Source organism: Schistocerca serialis, chromosome 8, assembly GCF_023864345.2.
Source record: "Schistocerca serialis cubense isolate TAMUIC-IGC-003099 chromosome 8, iqSchSeri2.2, whole genome shotgun sequence".
Taxonomy (NCBI): domain Eukaryota; kingdom Metazoa; phylum Arthropoda; class Insecta; order Orthoptera; family Acrididae; genus Schistocerca; species Schistocerca serialis.
In genome coordinates this window covers 481,491,388-481,511,187 of record NC_064645.1, presented here as the reverse complement: position 1 = coordinate 481,511,187, position 19,800 = coordinate 481,491,388, and the positions used below count along the sequence as shown (strand labels likewise).

At 38.6% G+C, this 19,800-nt stretch overlaps 1 protein-coding gene across 3 annotated transcripts in view; it reads right to left on the bottom strand.

Moving 5' to 3' along the window:
• LOC126417144 (polycomb protein Sfmbt-like) overlaps nt 1–19,800 on the bottom strand; it is a 299,440-nt gene that overhangs the window by 131,558 nt on the left and 148,082 nt on the right. For all 3 annotated transcript variants that reach the window (XM_050085040.1, XM_050085042.1, XM_050085041.1), the window contains one exon: nt 1,653–1,862. In XM_050085040.1, the coding sequence (XP_049940997.1) occupies nt 1,653–1,862 (210 nt within the window). The remainder of the gene's footprint in view (nt 1–1,652; nt 1,863–19,800) is intronic.

Sequence of the window (19,800 nt, the reverse complement as noted above, 5' to 3'; positions counted from 1 at the left end):
CGCTTGATAATGGAGGTCAAAAAATTTGCAGCCAAGACTGTCACAGAGTCGACAAAGGATTTAGATGAGACCCTACTCGGCTCCAAACTACCCGCACCCGCGCGCGCGCGCGCCCACACACACACACACACACACACACACACACACACACACACACACACACACAAAAGGCCAGCAGTCTTCACCACTTCTGCCAGCTGCCCATATGAACTGAGGATAGACTGAGAACCCTGGCGACAAGAATCATTGGTGCCAACGTGGGTCACAACTCACACACAACTTTACCCTATATACTCGACAGCCGCAGGCAAAGACTCCTTCAAATCTCTGGCAGACATTATCGAGTACACATTGGCTTTCTTTGCAGCCCTAAGCAAAACTTTCCCAAGAGGCTCCAAAATGTGCCTAACACTGGAGTCCCCCCTGCCCCCCAATAAGTAGCAAATCCGTCTTTCCCATGTGCCTGCTCGGACACCACTAAAGGAGCAGCCACCTCTCCACTCACAGGGTGTATGAGCTAATTCAGCCGGCCAGCACCCATGCCAGTGATGCAAACGCATTACCGCTTGCCACTCACCCTGCAGTGAGACTGGATCCACTGTGTTGGGTTCACTGAAAGGTGCCTCGGCAGCAGAGCCAGCAGATGATACAAGCAACATCCTAAATGTCCCATGTGACATGCCAGATTCCCTGCCACTGTACACCCTGGGCAGCAGCCTGAAGACAGTTGACAGAATTCACAAGTGCCTTCAGCGGTTCTCAAACTGGGGTCAGTTCCTCCTCAGTCTACACACATTCTATTCATCCCAGGATGACTAACTTAAGAAAGTCTAAAAGTACAACACAGAGAAACCTGAGTATGCCACTCGCTGCCCTTCTGATGTGTCACCAATGGAGACTGATGCCTTATTGAGCTGTGTAGCTGGCTATTCAAAAGAAATAACAACTGCACTACAGAATGTGAAGTTACACCTCTTAAATAGAAAAACAACCAAGGAATTTAAGAGCTAAAATTATGAAGAATATACACAAAAAGCTAAATATGTAACTTTATTTAATTGGATAGATAAAAAAACTACTCACCAAGTGATGGCAGAACACACACATAAAAGACTGTTATGATTGGCGAGCTTTCGGAGCCAGTGGCTCCTTCTTCAGGCAGAAGGGTTGAAGGGGAAGGAAGAATGGTGAAGGAAAAGGACTGGAGAGGTCTAGGAAAAGGAGACTCCTTCTCATCCCGTATGCTAAGTCTCCCTTGATGCGTGGTTCTGGGTGACTTTCCCAAAATCTAACCCTTTTCCTAGACCTCTCCAGTCCTTTTCCTTCACCCTTCTTCCTTCCCCTTCAACCCTTCTGCCAGAAGGAGGAGCCACTGGCTCTGAAAGCTTGCGAATCATAACAGTCTTTTATGTGTGTGTTCTGCTGCTGCTTGTAGAGTAGATATTTTATCTATCCAATTATATAATTTTATCAATAATTGATTGTTTTCGTTGTTAAACTTACTGTTCTGCTGAAGCTTAACAGGTGACAGATGGAAACTGACAAACATAGTCAGGCAGTGACATCAACAAAAATGCAGATTTTTACCTTACATATGAATTCTGAGAAATTACAAGTGGCTAGAAAAGTGATTCCCTGTACTAAGTACTTACATGTTTGAAACAGGATACTGGAGCAGCAATAAATCCAGGCTCAGACAGCTGATTCTTCCATTCATATGTGTTTGGAATTTCAGCTCTGTTTCTCTTCAGTGGCGGGTCCATAGGTTCATCAAGTGTAATGGCCAATGGTAACGGTGTAACAGATGAATTAGAATTTAAGGTCTCAGGTGATATACTTTTTGTTTCTTCCATTCGCTCAAACTGTGAATTATTATAATAATTGCAAAGGTATAATAATAGTATAAAAGTTGCAGAAATAACATAAAAACAAATACATGAAAAGGAGTATGTAAAATATGGAATAAAGTACAAAACAGAAATAATTACACTGGAGGCAAAGCATCATCATCATCATCATAATTACTACTACTACTACTACTACTACTACTACAGCAGCAACAAGCAGTTATCCATTATGTGCAAGACAAATATATAACCATGGTACATGAAGCAGAACTGTACCACCATTGGGTGTTAATGTTACTCTGAATAATTGTCATTGGTTTGAGGAAGGAAGGAAGATTAGAGTTTAATGCCCAATCGAGAGTGAGGTCGTCACAGACTGAGATTCATCCCAAACTGGGGAAGGAACTTGGATGTTTCCTACCAAAGGAGTTACTCTGGTATTCAGGTAACACCATTTACAGAAAACTTAACATATGGCGAGGTATGGGTTTTTACTGTTGTCCTCCGGAATACTCATTCAATGTCTTAACAGTGTAGCATCTCATTTGGTACAGCATTGGTTTCAGAAAACTGTGATATATAAACGCATGCCACATGCGCCTCCTTATGCAGCATTTCTTCCATATTTCGGCTCTGAAATAGTAATATGTCTTATGCTAACGAGTTCTAACAACGATCTACACTCAAATACATTTTTCAATATTTTCTGTGCTCTAAGCAATAGGTGAGAAGAAGGAATGAAGTGAATTGTATGAACATCAGAACTGAAATTAGGGAGGCGGAGTACCTACATCTTTCCTTCATGTCACAAAAATTCTTACCCTGATAATTCGAATTTGCAACATCGCTACATAATAACTCACACTGACGGATATGCCAAGTACTGTACTGTGAAATGAAGATAATGCAGAACAATCCATCAAGTACGAGGGCCGTTCAGAAAGTAACCTCCGGTTGATTTAAAAAAATACACCAAGTTAAATAAAAATATTTTAATATATACATCTTACAACTACATCTTTGCACTATTTTTCGACATAGTCTCCATAGCGATTGAGGCACTTATCGTATCTCTTCACAAGCTTTGAAATTCCTTCTGCATAAAAATCACCCGCTTGTGCCTGGAGCCAGCCTGTGACCGCATCTTTGAGCTCTTCGTCGTCATCAAACCGCTGTGACCCGAGCCATTTCTTCAAATGCATGAAGAGGTGATAATCACTTGGCGCCAGATCTGGGCTGTAAGGTGGATGGTTGATAACGTCCCACTTGAAGGACTCAAGAAGGGCCGTTGTTCTGCGAGCAGAGTGAGGACGGGCGTTATCGTGCAAAAAAACGATACCGGAAGTCAGCATACCACGCCGTTTGTTCTGTATAGCCCGTCGTAACTTTTTTATTGTTTCACAGTACACGTCTTGATTAATGGTCGTACCACGTTCCATGAATTCAACCAACAACACCCCTTTGGCATCCCAAAACACCGTTGCCATCAGTTTTCTGGCTGAAAAATCTTGCGAGGCTTTTCTTGGTTTGGTAGGCGAATTTGAATGTGCCCACATCTTTGATTGTTCTTTTGTCTCAGGGTTCACGTACTTAATCCAGGTTTCGTCACCGGTCACGATTCTGTTTAACAATGGTTCTCCTTCGTCCTCATAACGTGACAGAAAGTCTAATGCAGAGGCCATTCTTTGAGTTTTGTGGTGGTCGGTAAGAATTTTGGGCACCCATCGTGCACAGAACTTACGGTAACCCAATCTTGCTGTCACTATCTCGTACAAGAGAGTCTTAGAAATCTGTGGAAAACCAGTAGACAACTCTGACATTGAGAAACGTCGATTTTCACGAACTTTTGCGTCAACTGTCTGAACGAGTTCGTCAGTCACCAATGATGGTCTACCATTCCTCTCTTCATCATGAATGTTTTCTCGTCCACTTTTAAATAAACGTACCCATTCACGGACAACTCCTTCACTCATAACTCTTGGTCCGTACACGGCACAAAGCTCACGATGAATAGCTGCTGCAGAATATCCTTTGGCTGCAAAAAACCTTATGACAGCACGCACTTCACATTTGGCGGGGTTTTCTATTGCAGCACACATTTCAAACTGCCACAAAAGCTAAACTAGCGCAGGTACGACGTTCACTCGACCACGGCTTGATGCCGACTGACCTGTTGAGTGCGTGAACGCACAGATGGCGTCGCTACTCCCCCCACAACCCGCACTGTGACCAATCGGAGGTTACTTTCTGAACCGCCCTCGTAGCTTTCTTAAACAGGAGTGAGAAACAAATTTGGGTTTACTTCACAGATTAATATATATATATATAAACTGGAGAATGCACTGCAATTCACTTTCATCTTTGTCAGTATTATGAGTACATACTGTGTACAAATGCCAACTAAAAGTCTGGTTGTGGCAACATCAGTAGAAAAACTTGTTCAATTTTCTAAATGCTTAAGAATATCTATGTCTTGCTTTCATATTGAAAAAGGGGAAGGGGGGCAGGGGGGGGGGGGGTTAGCACTTACTGTCCAATATGATACACCAAAGCACAGATCAGCAGACAGTTGCACGTTAGTTGAAAAAGGTTCAGCTTACGTAAGGCTGACGTGTGCCACCTTTGATGACGGCTGTAGCAAAATATTATTACTGAACCTGACCCAAAAGCTGAAGAAATAATTTGGTTATATCTTATGACTTTCAATGGTGCAAAAATCATTAACAAGCACTAGAGGACAAGGCAGGCAACATACATTGAAGAGCCAAAGAAACTGGTACACGTGCCTAATATTGTGTAAAGCCCCTGCGAGCACGCAGAAGTGCCGCAACACAACGTGGCATGCACTCAACTAATGTCTGAAGTAGTGCTGGAGGGAACTGACACCACGAATCCTCCAGGGCTGTTCATAAATCCATAAGAGTATGAGGGGGTGCACATCTCTTCTGAACAGCATGTTGCAAGGCATCCCTGATATGCTCAATAATGTACCTGGAGTCACTGTAGCAAATCTGCAGGTGTGGAGTGTCGCATTGTCCTGCTGGAACTGCCCCAGTCCCTCAGAATGCACAATGGATACAAATGGATGCAGGTGATCAGACAGGATGCTTATGTACGTGTCACCTGTCAGGGTCATACCTAGACGTATTGAGGGTCCCATATCCCTCCAACTGCAAACGCCCCACATCATTACAGAGCCTCCACCAGCTTGAACAGTCCCCTGCTGACATGCAGGGCTCATGGATTCATGAGATTGTCTCCATACCCGTACATGTCCATCTACTCGACACGATTTGAAACAAGACTTGTCCGACCAGGTAACATGTTTTCAGTCACTAACATCCAACTTCGGTGTTGATGGGCCTAGGCAAGGCATAAAGTTATGTGTTGTGCAGTCATCAAGGGTACATAAGTGAGCCTTTGGCTCCAAAAGCTCATATCGATGATGTTTTGTTGAATGGTTCGCACGCTGACAATTGCTGATGGACCAGCATTGAAATCTGCAGCAATTTGCAGAAGGGTTGCAGTTCTGTCAGGTTGAATAATTCTCTTCAGCCGTCATCACTCCCGTTCTTGCAGGATCTTTTTCCAGTGTCAGTGATGTCAGATATTAGATGCTTTCCCGGATTCCTGATATTCAAGGTATACTCGTGAAATGGTCATATGGGAAATTCCCCACTTCATTGCTACCTCAGAGCTGCTGTGTCCCATCGCTTGTGGACTGACTGTAACACCACACTCAAACTCACTTAAATCTTGATAACATCCCATTGTAACAGCAGTAACCGATCTAACAACTGCACCAGACACTTGTCTTATATCGGCATTGTCGACCACAGCACCGTAGTCAGCCTGTTTACATATATCTGTATTTGAATACGCGTGCCTATACCAATTTCTTTGACACTTAAGTGTAAATGCTTAAGTACTGAATTCTGCCTTTCAGAAAGGAGAATGAAGGGTGTTGCCCTTATATAATAATTGTACCATTGCAACACTGAGTGACATTTTAATCCTTAGTAATAGTATTTTAAAGCTATGTCTCGAAGTTTGATGGAGTCCTTTTCAAGTTCCATACACAGCCTGTGAGGGAATTAAATCATCTTCAACATAATTTTACACTCTGCCCATTATCTTCTCCTCTCCCACGAATACCGTTAGCCATAACGGGAACCCCAGCTCCTAGTTGTGGCCAATGACAATGCGAGTTGCATTCCTTTATGTTCGCATCTAACTACAGCATCAGTTGCTCACAAAGCGTCTCTAGTGCAGTGTGTTAGAAAAATTCTGTGAAATGAAAGAACAAAGTGTTCCGCAGTAGTGCAGCCAGAAGAAGATCCACAAGTAGAGGAGTTAAAGAAGACTCAAAAGGCCAAATCACAAATTCCATTAAATATGCCGTAAATCTACTCCGTGACCAGGATTTGAACACGGTACCTCCATCACGGTAGCCGTGAACCTTTACTGCTGTGCTACACTGACTTTCTCGGAATATATGCAATGTTACAGGTATATGAACTTCAAAATCAACTTTCTCAAAAACCAAGGCCCTTCGCTGAAAAACCGGATAGCCAGGTACTCAGGGCAACTGCCTCTATAACATATTTGAAGCGCATCAAAATCCGTGATTTACAATATGGAGGGTCACCTTGTCAGTTAAATCCAACTGTGAGAAAGAAAATGAAATCACACATTTTTAGACCACAGCCTTTTCTTTCCCACAGTCGGTTTCAACAGAAAACCTGTACATCACTGGTTCCCAACCTCTTCTAATTGGTGCTACTCTTTGCAACCCCAGAATATCTCATGCCCCATCCCCCAAATGTTTGTTAATTTTATTTATTTATTTATTTTGCTTCTTTCAAGAAAACTTTACTTGACAGTAATCTGATATCGACACTCAGAGGGTTATCAAATGACTTGGTTCCGAAATAAATATGTCTTTATATCTTAATTCAACAACAATTTTCACATCTAATATTTGTAAGTGACAGAAGTCACAAGAAAAATTCTTTATTTCAATAAGATGGTCTAAACTGTTTAAGCACCTCCTGAATGCTCAGTTTCAAACTAGCTAAAGCGCATCAAAGAGCACTTTTAATGTTCAGGCAACTGTGGTGGATCCACCACTGACAGCAATTTTCAGTGCAGTATTCAGTTTCTCAGGTGAAGTTTCAGAATCTAGTGCTAGATGTGGACATTACAGTGAGAGCCAATAAAATTAGGATTTTTTTCTTTGGCAGCACTTAGGACGCCAGAGCACGAACCTAACATGGCTGGTACTCCATCAGTACAAATTCCTACAACTCTGCCTCAAGAAAATTATTTTAATGAAAAATTCATTAATGGCAGTAAATACATGAGAACCTTTTGATATGGTTTCCAAGTTTTTAGAAAATAACAGTTATTACATTATTTTCTTCTCGTCCACAAATCAGCAGATATTACGAGGGTGAGTCAAATGAAGCTGTATCACTTCTCAACATAATCTCCCCCACGCTCAATGCAAGTCCTCCAGCACTTACAAAGTGCATAAATTCCTTTAGAAAAAAATTCTTTTGGTAGTCCGCACAACCACTCGTGCACCGCCTGGCATACCTCTTCATCAGAATGGAACTTCTTTCCTCCCATTGCGTCTCTGAGTGGTCCAAACATATGGAAATCACTTGGGGCAAGGTCTGGTGAGTATGGTGGACGAGGAAGGCACTCAAAATGCAGGTTTGTGATTGTTGCAACTGTTGTACGGGCAGTGTGGGGCCTCGCATTATCGTGTTGCAAAAGGACACCTGCTGACAGCAATCCACATCGCTTTGATTTGATTGCAGGCAGCAGATGATTTTTTAGGAGATCTGTGTATGATGCATTAGTGACAGTGGTCCCTCTAGGCATGTAATTCTCCAAAATGACGCCTTTTTCCACCCAAAAGAGAGTCAGCCTTGCTCGCTCTCTTCGTTTCCGGTTGGTCGAAGTGAACCCAGGTTTCGTCCCCAGTAACGATTCTTGCAAGGAAGCCATCATCTTCTCATTCAAAGCCCCGAAGAAGTTCTTCACAAGCATCAACATGTCGTTCTCTCATTTCAGGAGTCAGCTGCTGTGTCACCCATCTCACCGAAACTTCGTGAAACTCGAGCACATCGGTATGTGTGAATCTGCACTATGCTGCCACCTACATCCATTCTGCATGCTGTTTGTAGCACGCTTACCAACTTACCGGATAATGGCGGGAAATTTCGATCTGTTATTACAAATTCAAAGTTTTCATTTGACTCACCCTCTTATTAAGCAACACAGCAGAATTGACACACTGCAAGGCAAAAAATTTGACATTTTCAGTCTTCCAATGAGCTGTTATTTCACATTTGAGGCAATTTCTTCAGGCCCTTATTGTACACTGTTGTTTGAGAGAGGTATATTTAAGAATGGCAGGTTTGATCATGTCCTATTAATAGTAAACAGGTTTTATGTTTTTTTGTGATGCTTCAATAACTTTCCACTTTTCTGGTGAAAAAATCCCATGGAGTCCAGTTTCAAGCAATTTAAGAATTTACTTTTTCCAACAAAAACTCTTGTGGTTTACTCTTCAACACTCAGTGTGCTGTTATTAGATGACATTCCATACATACAGGCCACAAGGAGTTTTTACCAAGGATATTATGACACACAACACAAGAGTGGTAGTTGGACATTGTCTTTTTAATAACATCAATTCACACTTAATATATTCTCCATTATATATTCTTCTTTTAGCAGACTTCTCCCTCAATATAGAAAACTAATAAAAATGCTATTGACTTCTACAGAGCACAACGGGTGTAGTACTGAGTTAAGAATGCACACAGCAGAGTGAAGAACTTCTTGTGTCGGAAATAACTTGGTGACTTGTGAGGCAAAGCTACAAAAAATGCACTCACTAACTTTAATAAGAAAATAAAATTTTTGACTTTTTCTACCACACATGTCTGCTTTCTTCTGAGCTGTCCAATCATGTGAATATGGCAGCCACAGCTTACTGAATCTCTGCCTATCCCCATGTTGGCGAGTCTTCGATGTAGGTAGTCCCTCAACTAGAGCAAATGAGGTTGTGCTCCATCCTGTTGGAACACTACAGCATCCGCAATGCCTTCTTGCTGACACACTTGTTCGCAACTGCTCCATAATATCAAGTATATGTTTCTTGCAATTGCCTCTACTACAAAAGTGAAGAGCCCATAACTGCAGGCTTTTGTGAATCAAAGCCACACATTCACTTTTGTGTCTCTCTTTGTCATTCACAGTTAGTGTCAGGTGGTTTGTTACACTGTATGTGGCAGTTATATTTGTTAACTTTTCTGCAGAGTATACTACACGAGATCCACAAGTGTTTGTTGTGTGCAGCTTGTATTCAACCAAGCTGTGTAATCTTCTAAGTCTAAATTGTGAAACATCAGACTGTGGTAAACTTTTTTCTTTGGCATTCAGTGTAAATCTATCAAAATCACTGATTTTGACAGTTCTAACTCTTTGTTTAAACTTCTTGATGCATTTTGACTTTGTTGCTTCTCTGATTCACTGAACAGTCTCTTGTTGTGCAGGAGGTCTTCTAGCATGTCATTTATTGACAATGTTTTCAGTTTTTTCGAACTCATTGACAAGCAACCGGATCTTTGCTCTTGTTGATGCTGGCTTGTGGAATTTCTCAGTGAACTCTGTTGCACCTCTGTAATTGTGCACTAACAACAGCAGGGGGGATGGGGAGAGAGCTGTTACCACAGTGATAGATTATAATTATGTACATGCATCCATTAATTCTCTAAAATGGATCAGGACTTTACGAGCACCCTGTATACATAACAGAATTCAGAACAAATTCTAAACCTTAAACAAATAATTAGGTATATGAAAGCATCAATTAAGAAGATAATACTTATGTCTGTTGACTTTAGAAAGCCATACGATTCAATAGACACTCCCTTCTCAAAAACCCGAAGGAATTTGCAAAATGTAGGAAAACACTGTAAATAACTAAACAAACTCTTGCAAAATAGTGTCTATAGTTAAATTCCTTGGAACAACTTCTATTTCTTTCCAGCTGTATCAGGAGTCAGTCAAGAAAACAGTATGTCATCATTATCACTCAGCAGCGTGCTGGAGAATCTACAAGAGAATAAAGGAAGAAAATGAGAAAGACAATAGCTACAAAAAATTGGGTGGATAAAAAAAGCAATAAATTATTTGGCCTTCGCAAATGTACCCATAATAACAAATGGAACCTCAGAAAACACGTATACAAACATCATGTGTAAAAATACAATACATGACCAATTTTGTTCACTAAGAATTTGAAAAACCAAGTATGACAATATCAAGAAAACAGGCATTAAATATCATGGTTTTTCTAAATATGTTAAATTAAGGTATTATAATACAGTTGTAAAACCACTAAGTCCTTTACGTGTCGGCAACACTACTTTTATCTGGATGCAAAAAGGGCATGCGGGGCGGGGGCAGGGGGGGCGCTTTCAATAAAGAATAAAGATGGCAATAGCGTTTCGAGATCAAATATACTTGTTCTGTCCTAAAACAACAGCTGATCAGGAAAAGATATGTTACACTCTGTGGACATCTAGATACAAAACAGGAAAACATAGTAAGACAGAAGATATACACATTCTTACAAAACAGGAAAACAGATAAAAAATTGGAGACAAGGGAAATGAGGACTTAGAAGAATTGCTGAACAGGAGACATTACTCAAGAGAGAAATTTAGACTAGACATAATAAAATTCAAATGTTTTCAGGATAATAAAACATAGATGTAAACAACTGGTGTCACATGGTCAGATGAGAGGAAAAGAGACCATTCTGAGAAAGAGAGAGTTTTTGAGGAAGATGAAGGAAAAGACAAACCAATAGTTATCTTGACATGATCCTTAATTGACCTCTAACCAAACGAGAAACACAACTTATACAAAATTATTATGGAATACAGATGACACACTAAAAAATGAACAAAATGTCTGCTGCTGCTGCTAATGACAATGACAATGATGAGTATTGTTTTACATGACCAAACTTCATGGTCATCAACCTCTTCAACAGTGGAATTCTCAACGGTTGTCAAAGATATGATGTTCCATAAAACAAGATGTGACAGCCAAAAGATGAAGCAGGTCCACTGAGCAGAGTGATAAGCAGGATGTCTGGTTTCCCTGTGTGCTGTGGCAGTAGTGCAGTTTTGGTCTGTTTAGTTGTGTCTGTTTAGGAGTTTCTGGCCAGGGGAAGGACTTGCAGGTAGTCACTCTGAGCTGAAACTGCAGGGGTGTTCTTACCCTCCATGCCCACCTCTTCGTCATCATGAAAATAGAGTAAAATATTTAGTTTTCTAACAACTTCACACTCTCGTGTAAAACTAATAGAAATTAAACTACCATAAAAAGTTGAATGAGTACTGAAACAACAAAAAAGAAATAAGGTGGCAGAGATCAAAACAATGGAAGGAAGCTACATACATCAACATAGATGGTGATTGTCTATGTACAGTCATTTTCTAAGTAAGAATTTTCTTCATATTCTAAATAATGAGAGCATTTCAATATTACATCAATACACTGAAGATGACTGAAGTGCATGGCAGAATGTACTTTCCAAGGTATCACATACTACGGTTACTTCCAGTTGCAATCACAAATGGAATGCTGGAAGAATGTCTGCTCAAATGCCTCTACGTGCATGGTTATTAATCTTATCGGGTTTTTGCAGGCCCTATGGCAGCTATACATACATGCCTGTAACATATTTACATTCCCCACTTAAAGCAGGTTATCACAACTTTCTTCAGTAGTTGTATATCTTCAAGTGTATGCCGCTTGGGGTTTTGCAGCATCCCCTCGTGGATCAAACAAACCTGTGACCGTTAGGGCTACTGTTCTTTGTTTATATTCAATATCACCTGTTAGTGCTATCTGGTATGTGTCCCACACACTTGAGCAAAATTATAGGATGGGTCACACAAGTGTTATCCCATTTGTAGACTTACTGAATTTTCCCAGAATCCCAACAATCAACCGAAGTTTGCCACCAGATTTACCTAAGACTGAGCCTTGTGACAATTCCATTTTACATCCTTACAAACTCTACACTTAAGTATTTGTGAATCCTCGTAAATCTATAATTTAAGTCAGAATTCTAAATTACTGTTAAAATACTATGTTAACAGAATCTTCTGTCGGTTCTTGGTAGAACAAGTTCTTGGTAGAACAACATTACAATAAATGAAAAGCACCAGTTTGCTTTTGTTCTACAGTATTAATTTTTATTGTGTTAACCGTTTTTTGGCTTACAAGGCCATCTTCAGACATTTACTGAGTATCGTCACCAAAGAAGTTACAATGTCTGCAAACAACATTGGAAGAGAAGTAACACATCTAGATTGAAGCAGAAACAAACAGTAAGTAACATCTTTGACAGTGTGGTGGTAACACAATGAAAAAGTAAAAAATTGATCAGTAAATAAATAAAAATGGAGTAGACAGGAAAACTTTTAACACAAAATAGGAACAACATATCTACATAACAGTTTCTATTAATAACAAAATAAACAAAAGTCATAAATAAAGTTAGTACTTGACAAGGCTACACCAGTAGGTATAAAACACAGAGTGTGATACACAAAGCAATTAAAAGAAGAAACAATTATCACTGTAACTAAAGAATACATAAGGAACTTAAGCAATATTAATAAGACAAACAGAAGTAAATAAATGCAGGAAAATTGAGGAGTTTGAGGGAACATAATGCAATCTTTGAGAGTGTGGTGGTACTGCATTTTAACATTAACATTATATTCAAAACTGTGGATATGTAACAGTAATACACAACATGAACGACAGGGGTCCAAACACATTTCGCTGGGGCACATTTGAGGTTACTTCTACTGTTTTAATGAACAACCACTCCAGTTTACTTTATGACAGACTTTTACCGATTTCACTACAAAATTGCTTCAATACAAAAGCTTTAATCAGTCAAATTGTAAAATGAAAAAGTGTTTATGAACATGGATAAGATTACCTTGAGCCATGGCTTTTAGGATGTCATGTGAGAAAAGTGAAAGTTGGGTTTTGCACGACCAATGTTTTCAGAATCTATGTAGGTTGGCAAGGATAAGAGTGTTCTGTTCAAGATACTTCATTATGTTTGAGCTCAAAGTAGATTCTTGGACTGTACAACAGATAGATGTCAATGATATTTGCTGATAATTTTATGGATCACTTTTGCTAACCTTCTTGTACACTGGTATTAGCTGTGCTTTCTCTCAACTACTGGCAACAGTTTTTTGTTTGACAGATCTATGGTATATTATGATGCCACTCATCTTTGCAACTGGGGCAGTACTCCTACATTTTCCTTTGTAAAGGAAAATTGGAAACAGTTCAGCAGATCTGCTTTTGATGTTATACCTTCAATTTTAGTATCTGTGTCACAAATGACTGGGCATTAAGTCTGGTGCCACTGACAACACTGAAATAAGAGCAGAATTAATTTGGGTTTGTGAGAGGTCTCTCAATTATGAAGGCTTCAAACATTGCCCTTCTGACAGATATACATGTCTTATCTCGCATGTCACTATCTACAGCCCTATACTTTGTTTTACATATATATTGCAGTAGTATTAGTTGTTTTTTTACAAGCTTCTTTACAATGACTTTATCCCATGGAGAATCTCTCCTATCACAAACTGTGCTACTAGGTGCACATCTATCCAGTGCTTGGTGAAGTATTTTTCTAAATTTGATCTACAGTTCCTCTACATGGTTGATACCCACAGCTAAATGTTATGACTTCCTCCTCGATATATAACACTAGTGCCTAGGGAAATGAGACATCTGAAAGCTTCATGGTGCATTTCTTGTAAAGCACGTTTCACGACTCTTGAGAATGCAAACAGGCATCTGATATCACAATTCTGCAGCACTCTGAAAGGCTGAGATAACTAAAGGACAGAGTCTCGTATAATAGGCACAATTGGCCGAGTCATAAACGGAGGTGTGGACTTCTGTTCACAGCACACAGCACATGTGCAACCTGGTAGGCCTGCAAAAATAAACAACATGCTAGGAACAGCACACCCCTCATTTCACCTGTGACACTCATTTGGCATGAATAGGAAACAGTTAGACCATTCTCAGTGCACTGTATACTGTTGGCAACAAAAAGGGCGTCGTGGGCCAGGAATATTTCACTGACGTCTTGGAAAATAAAGGATAATGTCATAATTGTTCCCACTATATTATATTCAAAAACTAAAATACAACAGAGGTTATTCAGCATTTGAAATACCGTGAAATATTTTAAGACAGTCGGATGTCAATTAGTAGTAGTGTTATGTAACTACTTCAATAATGTAGGAAATGTCCGTAATCTGTCTTTTCCTATATTGTTGATAATTCTTACTGGAGTTTCCATTATCTAATTATGGACTATGCAAAATGTATTGGGGATACATAGATATTTTGGCTTCAGAACTGTTTAGTAGATGAAAGTTTATCATAAATTGCTGATGCATTTACTTCTACATACAAAAATAAAACATCGAATCAAATAAAGTAAAACTTCAAGCAGCAATCCACTTTAGACGTGCAACAAATATTTGGTCTCATTGTTTTTGTACTGAAACTGGTACTTTGTTATTTACCAAAAGCACACAGAAAATTTAAAAACCAAGTAGCATTAATTGCCGTACAAAGTGTCACTGTAAACAAATATGTTCCTTCTTCTGCACAAATACTCTTTAGGACCACCACCCGCATACTCTTTGGGATATTTACTAATTGATTCTGTAGTTTCGATTTCTGCACTGCCGATATTTTGCGCTACACTTCTAGAAGTGCCATCATTTCATTTATTTGAAATATGACCACTTTTAGAGCATGATTCTGGGATGTTCCAGAAATTTTCAATGTACATAAGTTGGCAGCCTGAAGTGTCTTCAGTTGTTTTGCAGTTTTGTACAGGAACCACATTATAAAACTGTTGCAATATTCTTTGTTCCACTGTCCTGCTGGACGAAGAAAAATTTTCAGCTACATTTACACCATCATGGAAGAAGTTTCATGTAACATTTTCCAACCCAAACATAATTTTTATGCATGGTTGGATTCAAGTCTAGGCTCCAGTCCGTGTACAATAGGTATAATGTTTAAAATGTAAGAGATGCCAATGAACTAAATAATATTTTCATCATACAAAAAGTTATATTGTTTTCTTTAAGATATGAACAAACTTTATTCTCACATTATTTCTCATAGACCATGAAAGAAAAACTATTCCGTTCACCTTTATGATATTGTGGAACTGCATTCCTCCATGTGAATCTTTTTAAGTGTACAATTGGCCCTGATTTCATTTTTCTGGATGACAATACGCGATTGTATCAAACAGCATAATTGGAGAAGCTCTTGTAATGAGAGGATATTTGAAAAATGAACTGACCTGTCCATTCCTGCCCATCTTGAATCCCGAGCATGTGCAGGACGCGTTTAGGAGTTAAATTGCAGGACATCCACAGGCACCAATGACCATGCAGCAGTTATGAACTGCATTGGTCGAGGAATGGAATGCCCTATCACAATAACTTCTTGCCATCCTTAATGCTGTTCACAGTAGTCACACATCCTATTAAGAATCGTGTCCCGCCTTTTAAATGTCCATGGGACCATCATAAAACACAGTGACTTCAGTGACACTTGAATAAAAGTGATATTTCTGTGCTATACTGCAGTAGTTCTTTCTATGTATCATCTAAGTTTCGTCAAGCTATGTTACTTAGCAGTGCCATATTGTGTGAAAGTTACTATCAAACTCAAGTTTTGCACACCAGTGTATTTTGAATTTCAGTTTTATAAATTTGAAGTAAATATTTAAAAAAGTAAAAATACAGATACAGAAGCATGTGCTTGTGAATATTGGAAAAAAAAATTGTATCTGGTATTGAATACCAGTACCCATGAGTACATTGGGAATTTTTCTTTAAGAAGTAAGTAGGAAGGAGGGAAAGGAAGGAAGGAGGAACAAAAAAAGAAAAGAAATATTCAGCTAATTAAGTTGTCTGTCAAAGAGAAAGGTAATATCTGAAATTTCTTAAAAGAAACAATGGTATAAGTATGATAACAGCTGCTTACGATTAAGCAGTCATGAATGTTTGCACTTGAATAGCTCATAACAATAGTAATTTGACTGAAAGCGTGTCAAGACAATATTATGAACCTAAAACACACATACCTATCTTGTGGCAAACAGATTTTCAGATCACGATACGCAGTTAGTCAAATACCATAACTTGCTTTTAAGTACATTTCAGAAACAATTAAAGTAATAGAGAGAATGATAAGCAACTGCAAAACAGGATGCTTTTAAAAATGTTGATTGGAGACAATGAGCTCAATGCCAGAACTAAATTCAATACATCTTTCTTAAGTCTGTATTCATTTTTAAGAACAGCTGTCCTGAAAAACAGTTATTAAACAGGAAAACATCACAAGCACCACGTAATGGAGTATCTGAAAAGAAAAAGTATTTATGTGAAAGTACATTCATACTGGCAACAGTGCTGTACAATATACCAGTGGAAAAACAAAAATTAACACCCTGAAGCAGTGGCACCACATGAATGAAACTTTAATGATATATATGTTAATGGCATTGGGTGAAATATGGCATTCTACAGAATGCCTAGGTAATTAACAGAATGTGTAAAATCGAACGTCAAAACTGTCAATGTTTTTGTGAAGAAGAAAAGTGAGTACTCACTGTAACAAGTACTTCAATCTCAGTTTTGCTTTCACTGTTTTCTGGTAAGAATATCCTGTGCTTTGCTTTATTTTGTAGTTTTGTTTTTTCAGTTTCAAATGCTTATTAATTAATAGAGGCTTCTCATTTGGTGTCCTTTTAACACTGCATATATGGTACTTGTCATTCTGTCTAATGCCTAGGAAAAGTATGTAACATTTTCATAAAAATTTATATTTAATAATTTTCCTAAATCATCAGGCATTCCATAGGTTTCCCAGGCATTCTATAGAATAACAAGTTCTCACACAATACTGGTAACATACACACATTGTAAATATTCATTATCACAGAGTTGGTCACCTACAGAAAAATTTTGTATCAGTTAGTGAAATTATTGTGTAACAGTGTCCTCTGCCTATAATGCAGTCCTGCAATCACACACCAATATACGCTTTGAAATATTAGGCAACATCTCGAGATGTTTTCCACATTATGCTTACACTCACTGACACAATTCTTGTAGGAATGTTGGTGGTAACCCTGCCCCAAAGCAAATATCATATAATTTTATACAACACATGTTCAACATGGGAGGCGACAAGTGATTATGTTGAGAGCACTGTTAATTCTGGAAGAGCACACCTCCTTTATGTTGGAGTGGCAACAGAATGAACAGAATGTGCTCTGAACTCTTCAGTGTTCCCTGATATACCTGGGATGTGTACAGTCATTGTAGGCTCAATGCTTTCCACAACAAGTTGCCTGCAGGTGATGCTGTATATCTTTGCCAAAGACATTCTGATAGCTGTCACCCTCCTGGTTGACACCACACTTGCAAGTAAACAAGGGAGAATCTACTCTCATCACTAAATAGGCGTTTAAACTGCTGATCCCTACAACTGTTTCTTGCTACATGAGCTGACATGGGCTACACAATGGTGAGCTGTGAGATAAACTGGAAAGTGGCACCATCACTCATAGCCCCACTTCCAGGAAAATATCTGAGATAAGTAGGGACTGGAAAACTTCAGGAAAACGATAGAGTGAAAAAAATGTGGGATTTGCTGTTTTTAGAGAGGTAATGCAAATTGGCAATTTTTATGAGATACCACGAAATTTCTAATTCTGCTGCATACAAATGTTATACATATGAAACAGCTGTTTAGCAATAGTAGCAATAATTAATAGTTCTAATCTCTTCAAGGCTCATGTTTGAGTACGATTTTAAGTTGATAGTTTATTTTCCACGTTACTAACTTACATGTGATGTTGAAAATAGCACAGACATTAATAAAAGTAACACAGAATCTGGCAAAACATCAAATTTCACAAAAAAATATTGAAATTGACAAAAAACACTGTATCTGGCAAAGCAAACAACACTGAATTTGGCGGAAAAACACACAGAATTTGGCAGGAAAAATCCCACACCAAATTTGGCAGAAAAAACCCACACAGAATTTGGCAAAAACGATCCCACACCGAATCTGGCAGAACCACTGAGTTTGGCGAAACAACCACTGCATTTGGCAAAAAGGTGACATTGATTTTGGAAAAATAACTACAAAGAATTTGACAAAAACAAACATGGCTAAAAATGACACTAAATTTGGCAAAAAGTGACACTGAAGTTGGAAAAAAAAATGACACCTATGTTGGCAAAAAATGACACTGAATTTGAAGATAAAAAATGATAGACACCAAATTTTGAAAGAAAAAAATACACACCAAAATGAGTAAAATAAATAAATAAATACCAAATTTTGAAAAAGTAGTCATCAAATTCTGAAAAAAATAATAGACACCATATTTGGCAAAAAGATGACGCTGCATTTGGAAAAAAGACACTGAATTTGGAAATAAAGCACCAAATTGGGGGGAAAAAATACTGACCTTGATAAAAACAGCAACGACCTTGGCAGAAAAGATACCAGTAACACTGATCTCGGCGAAAAGTAACTCTGATTTTGGCAAAAAAAATAACACTGAATTTGGCCATAAAATATAAAGTTTTTTCCCTGTCCCTAGTGAAAACCATAGCTTACAATCTTGTTGCAACAGCTGTTTATTTGATATGGCAGTTCAGTTGCAAATCTCCATACTGCTGCCATCCTGCAAGCGGTCCATGGGCATGGGCACCATTCCACTGACCATCTGAAATGTCAGATCTGAAATGTTACATTCAGAGTGTTGGATAATTCTTCAGACCAACTATTCAGTCACCTGCTGGTCTTCAATAAGACCACGCTACTATTTAGTCAACTGCGGAAAATGTTCCTGTCTGCCCTCTTTCATTGCCAAAGTAAATTTGATGTTTCTAATTTTATCTATACAGTGTTCATTTTTCACCCTCTACTATTGTTTTAAGAGGAGTAAAAAATCCTAAAGAATTCACATCTTTTATATAACTGATGCCTCTGACAATATAATCAAACTCATCGAAATACAGTTACAGCACAGAGAGATAGGGGGAGAGAAGCTACAACACTACTTTTACTGAAGAGAATGTGAGCATAAAAAACCGGTAATTGTGTAACCAAAAAACTTAGTATGCCTAATTACTCTACAAGCAGAGTTCTTAACTTGTGCAATTTGTTCACAACCAAGTAAAACAGTGCACAAAAGAAATGATACAAAATTAAAAGAAACTGAAGTATCTGTAGCATCTCCTTTTCAAATAATCAAAATAATGAAGTCCCTAAAAAGTACATGCACATACAAACAAAGACACGTCAAGTTGCAGACAGGCACAATTAAAAAAAAAGACACTTACATACTCCCTACAAAACATGTTCTTAGACATAGATGTAGTAAATTATTAACTTCGGGCATTCAAATATGCCACTATTTACAAATATCAACAGCTACCAGCCAGTTTATCACCTCAAAAAAATTTGGAAAATGATGCAAGTAATGAACTGCAGGACTGTTTCCAACTTTACAACAATGGAATATCATACCTATCCCAAGTCAGGATTTAATAAGTGAAGTTCTACTGAGACATGTTTTTACACACACACACACACACACACACACACACACACACACACACACACACACACAGAGGATGCTTTTACACACACATAGAGGAAAAGTGATTTTAATTATACACTACCCAGAGCTGAAATCTATTCCAACTAAGTAAAGGCATCTTGTCAGTCATAATCAATTGACAGTTCTTGC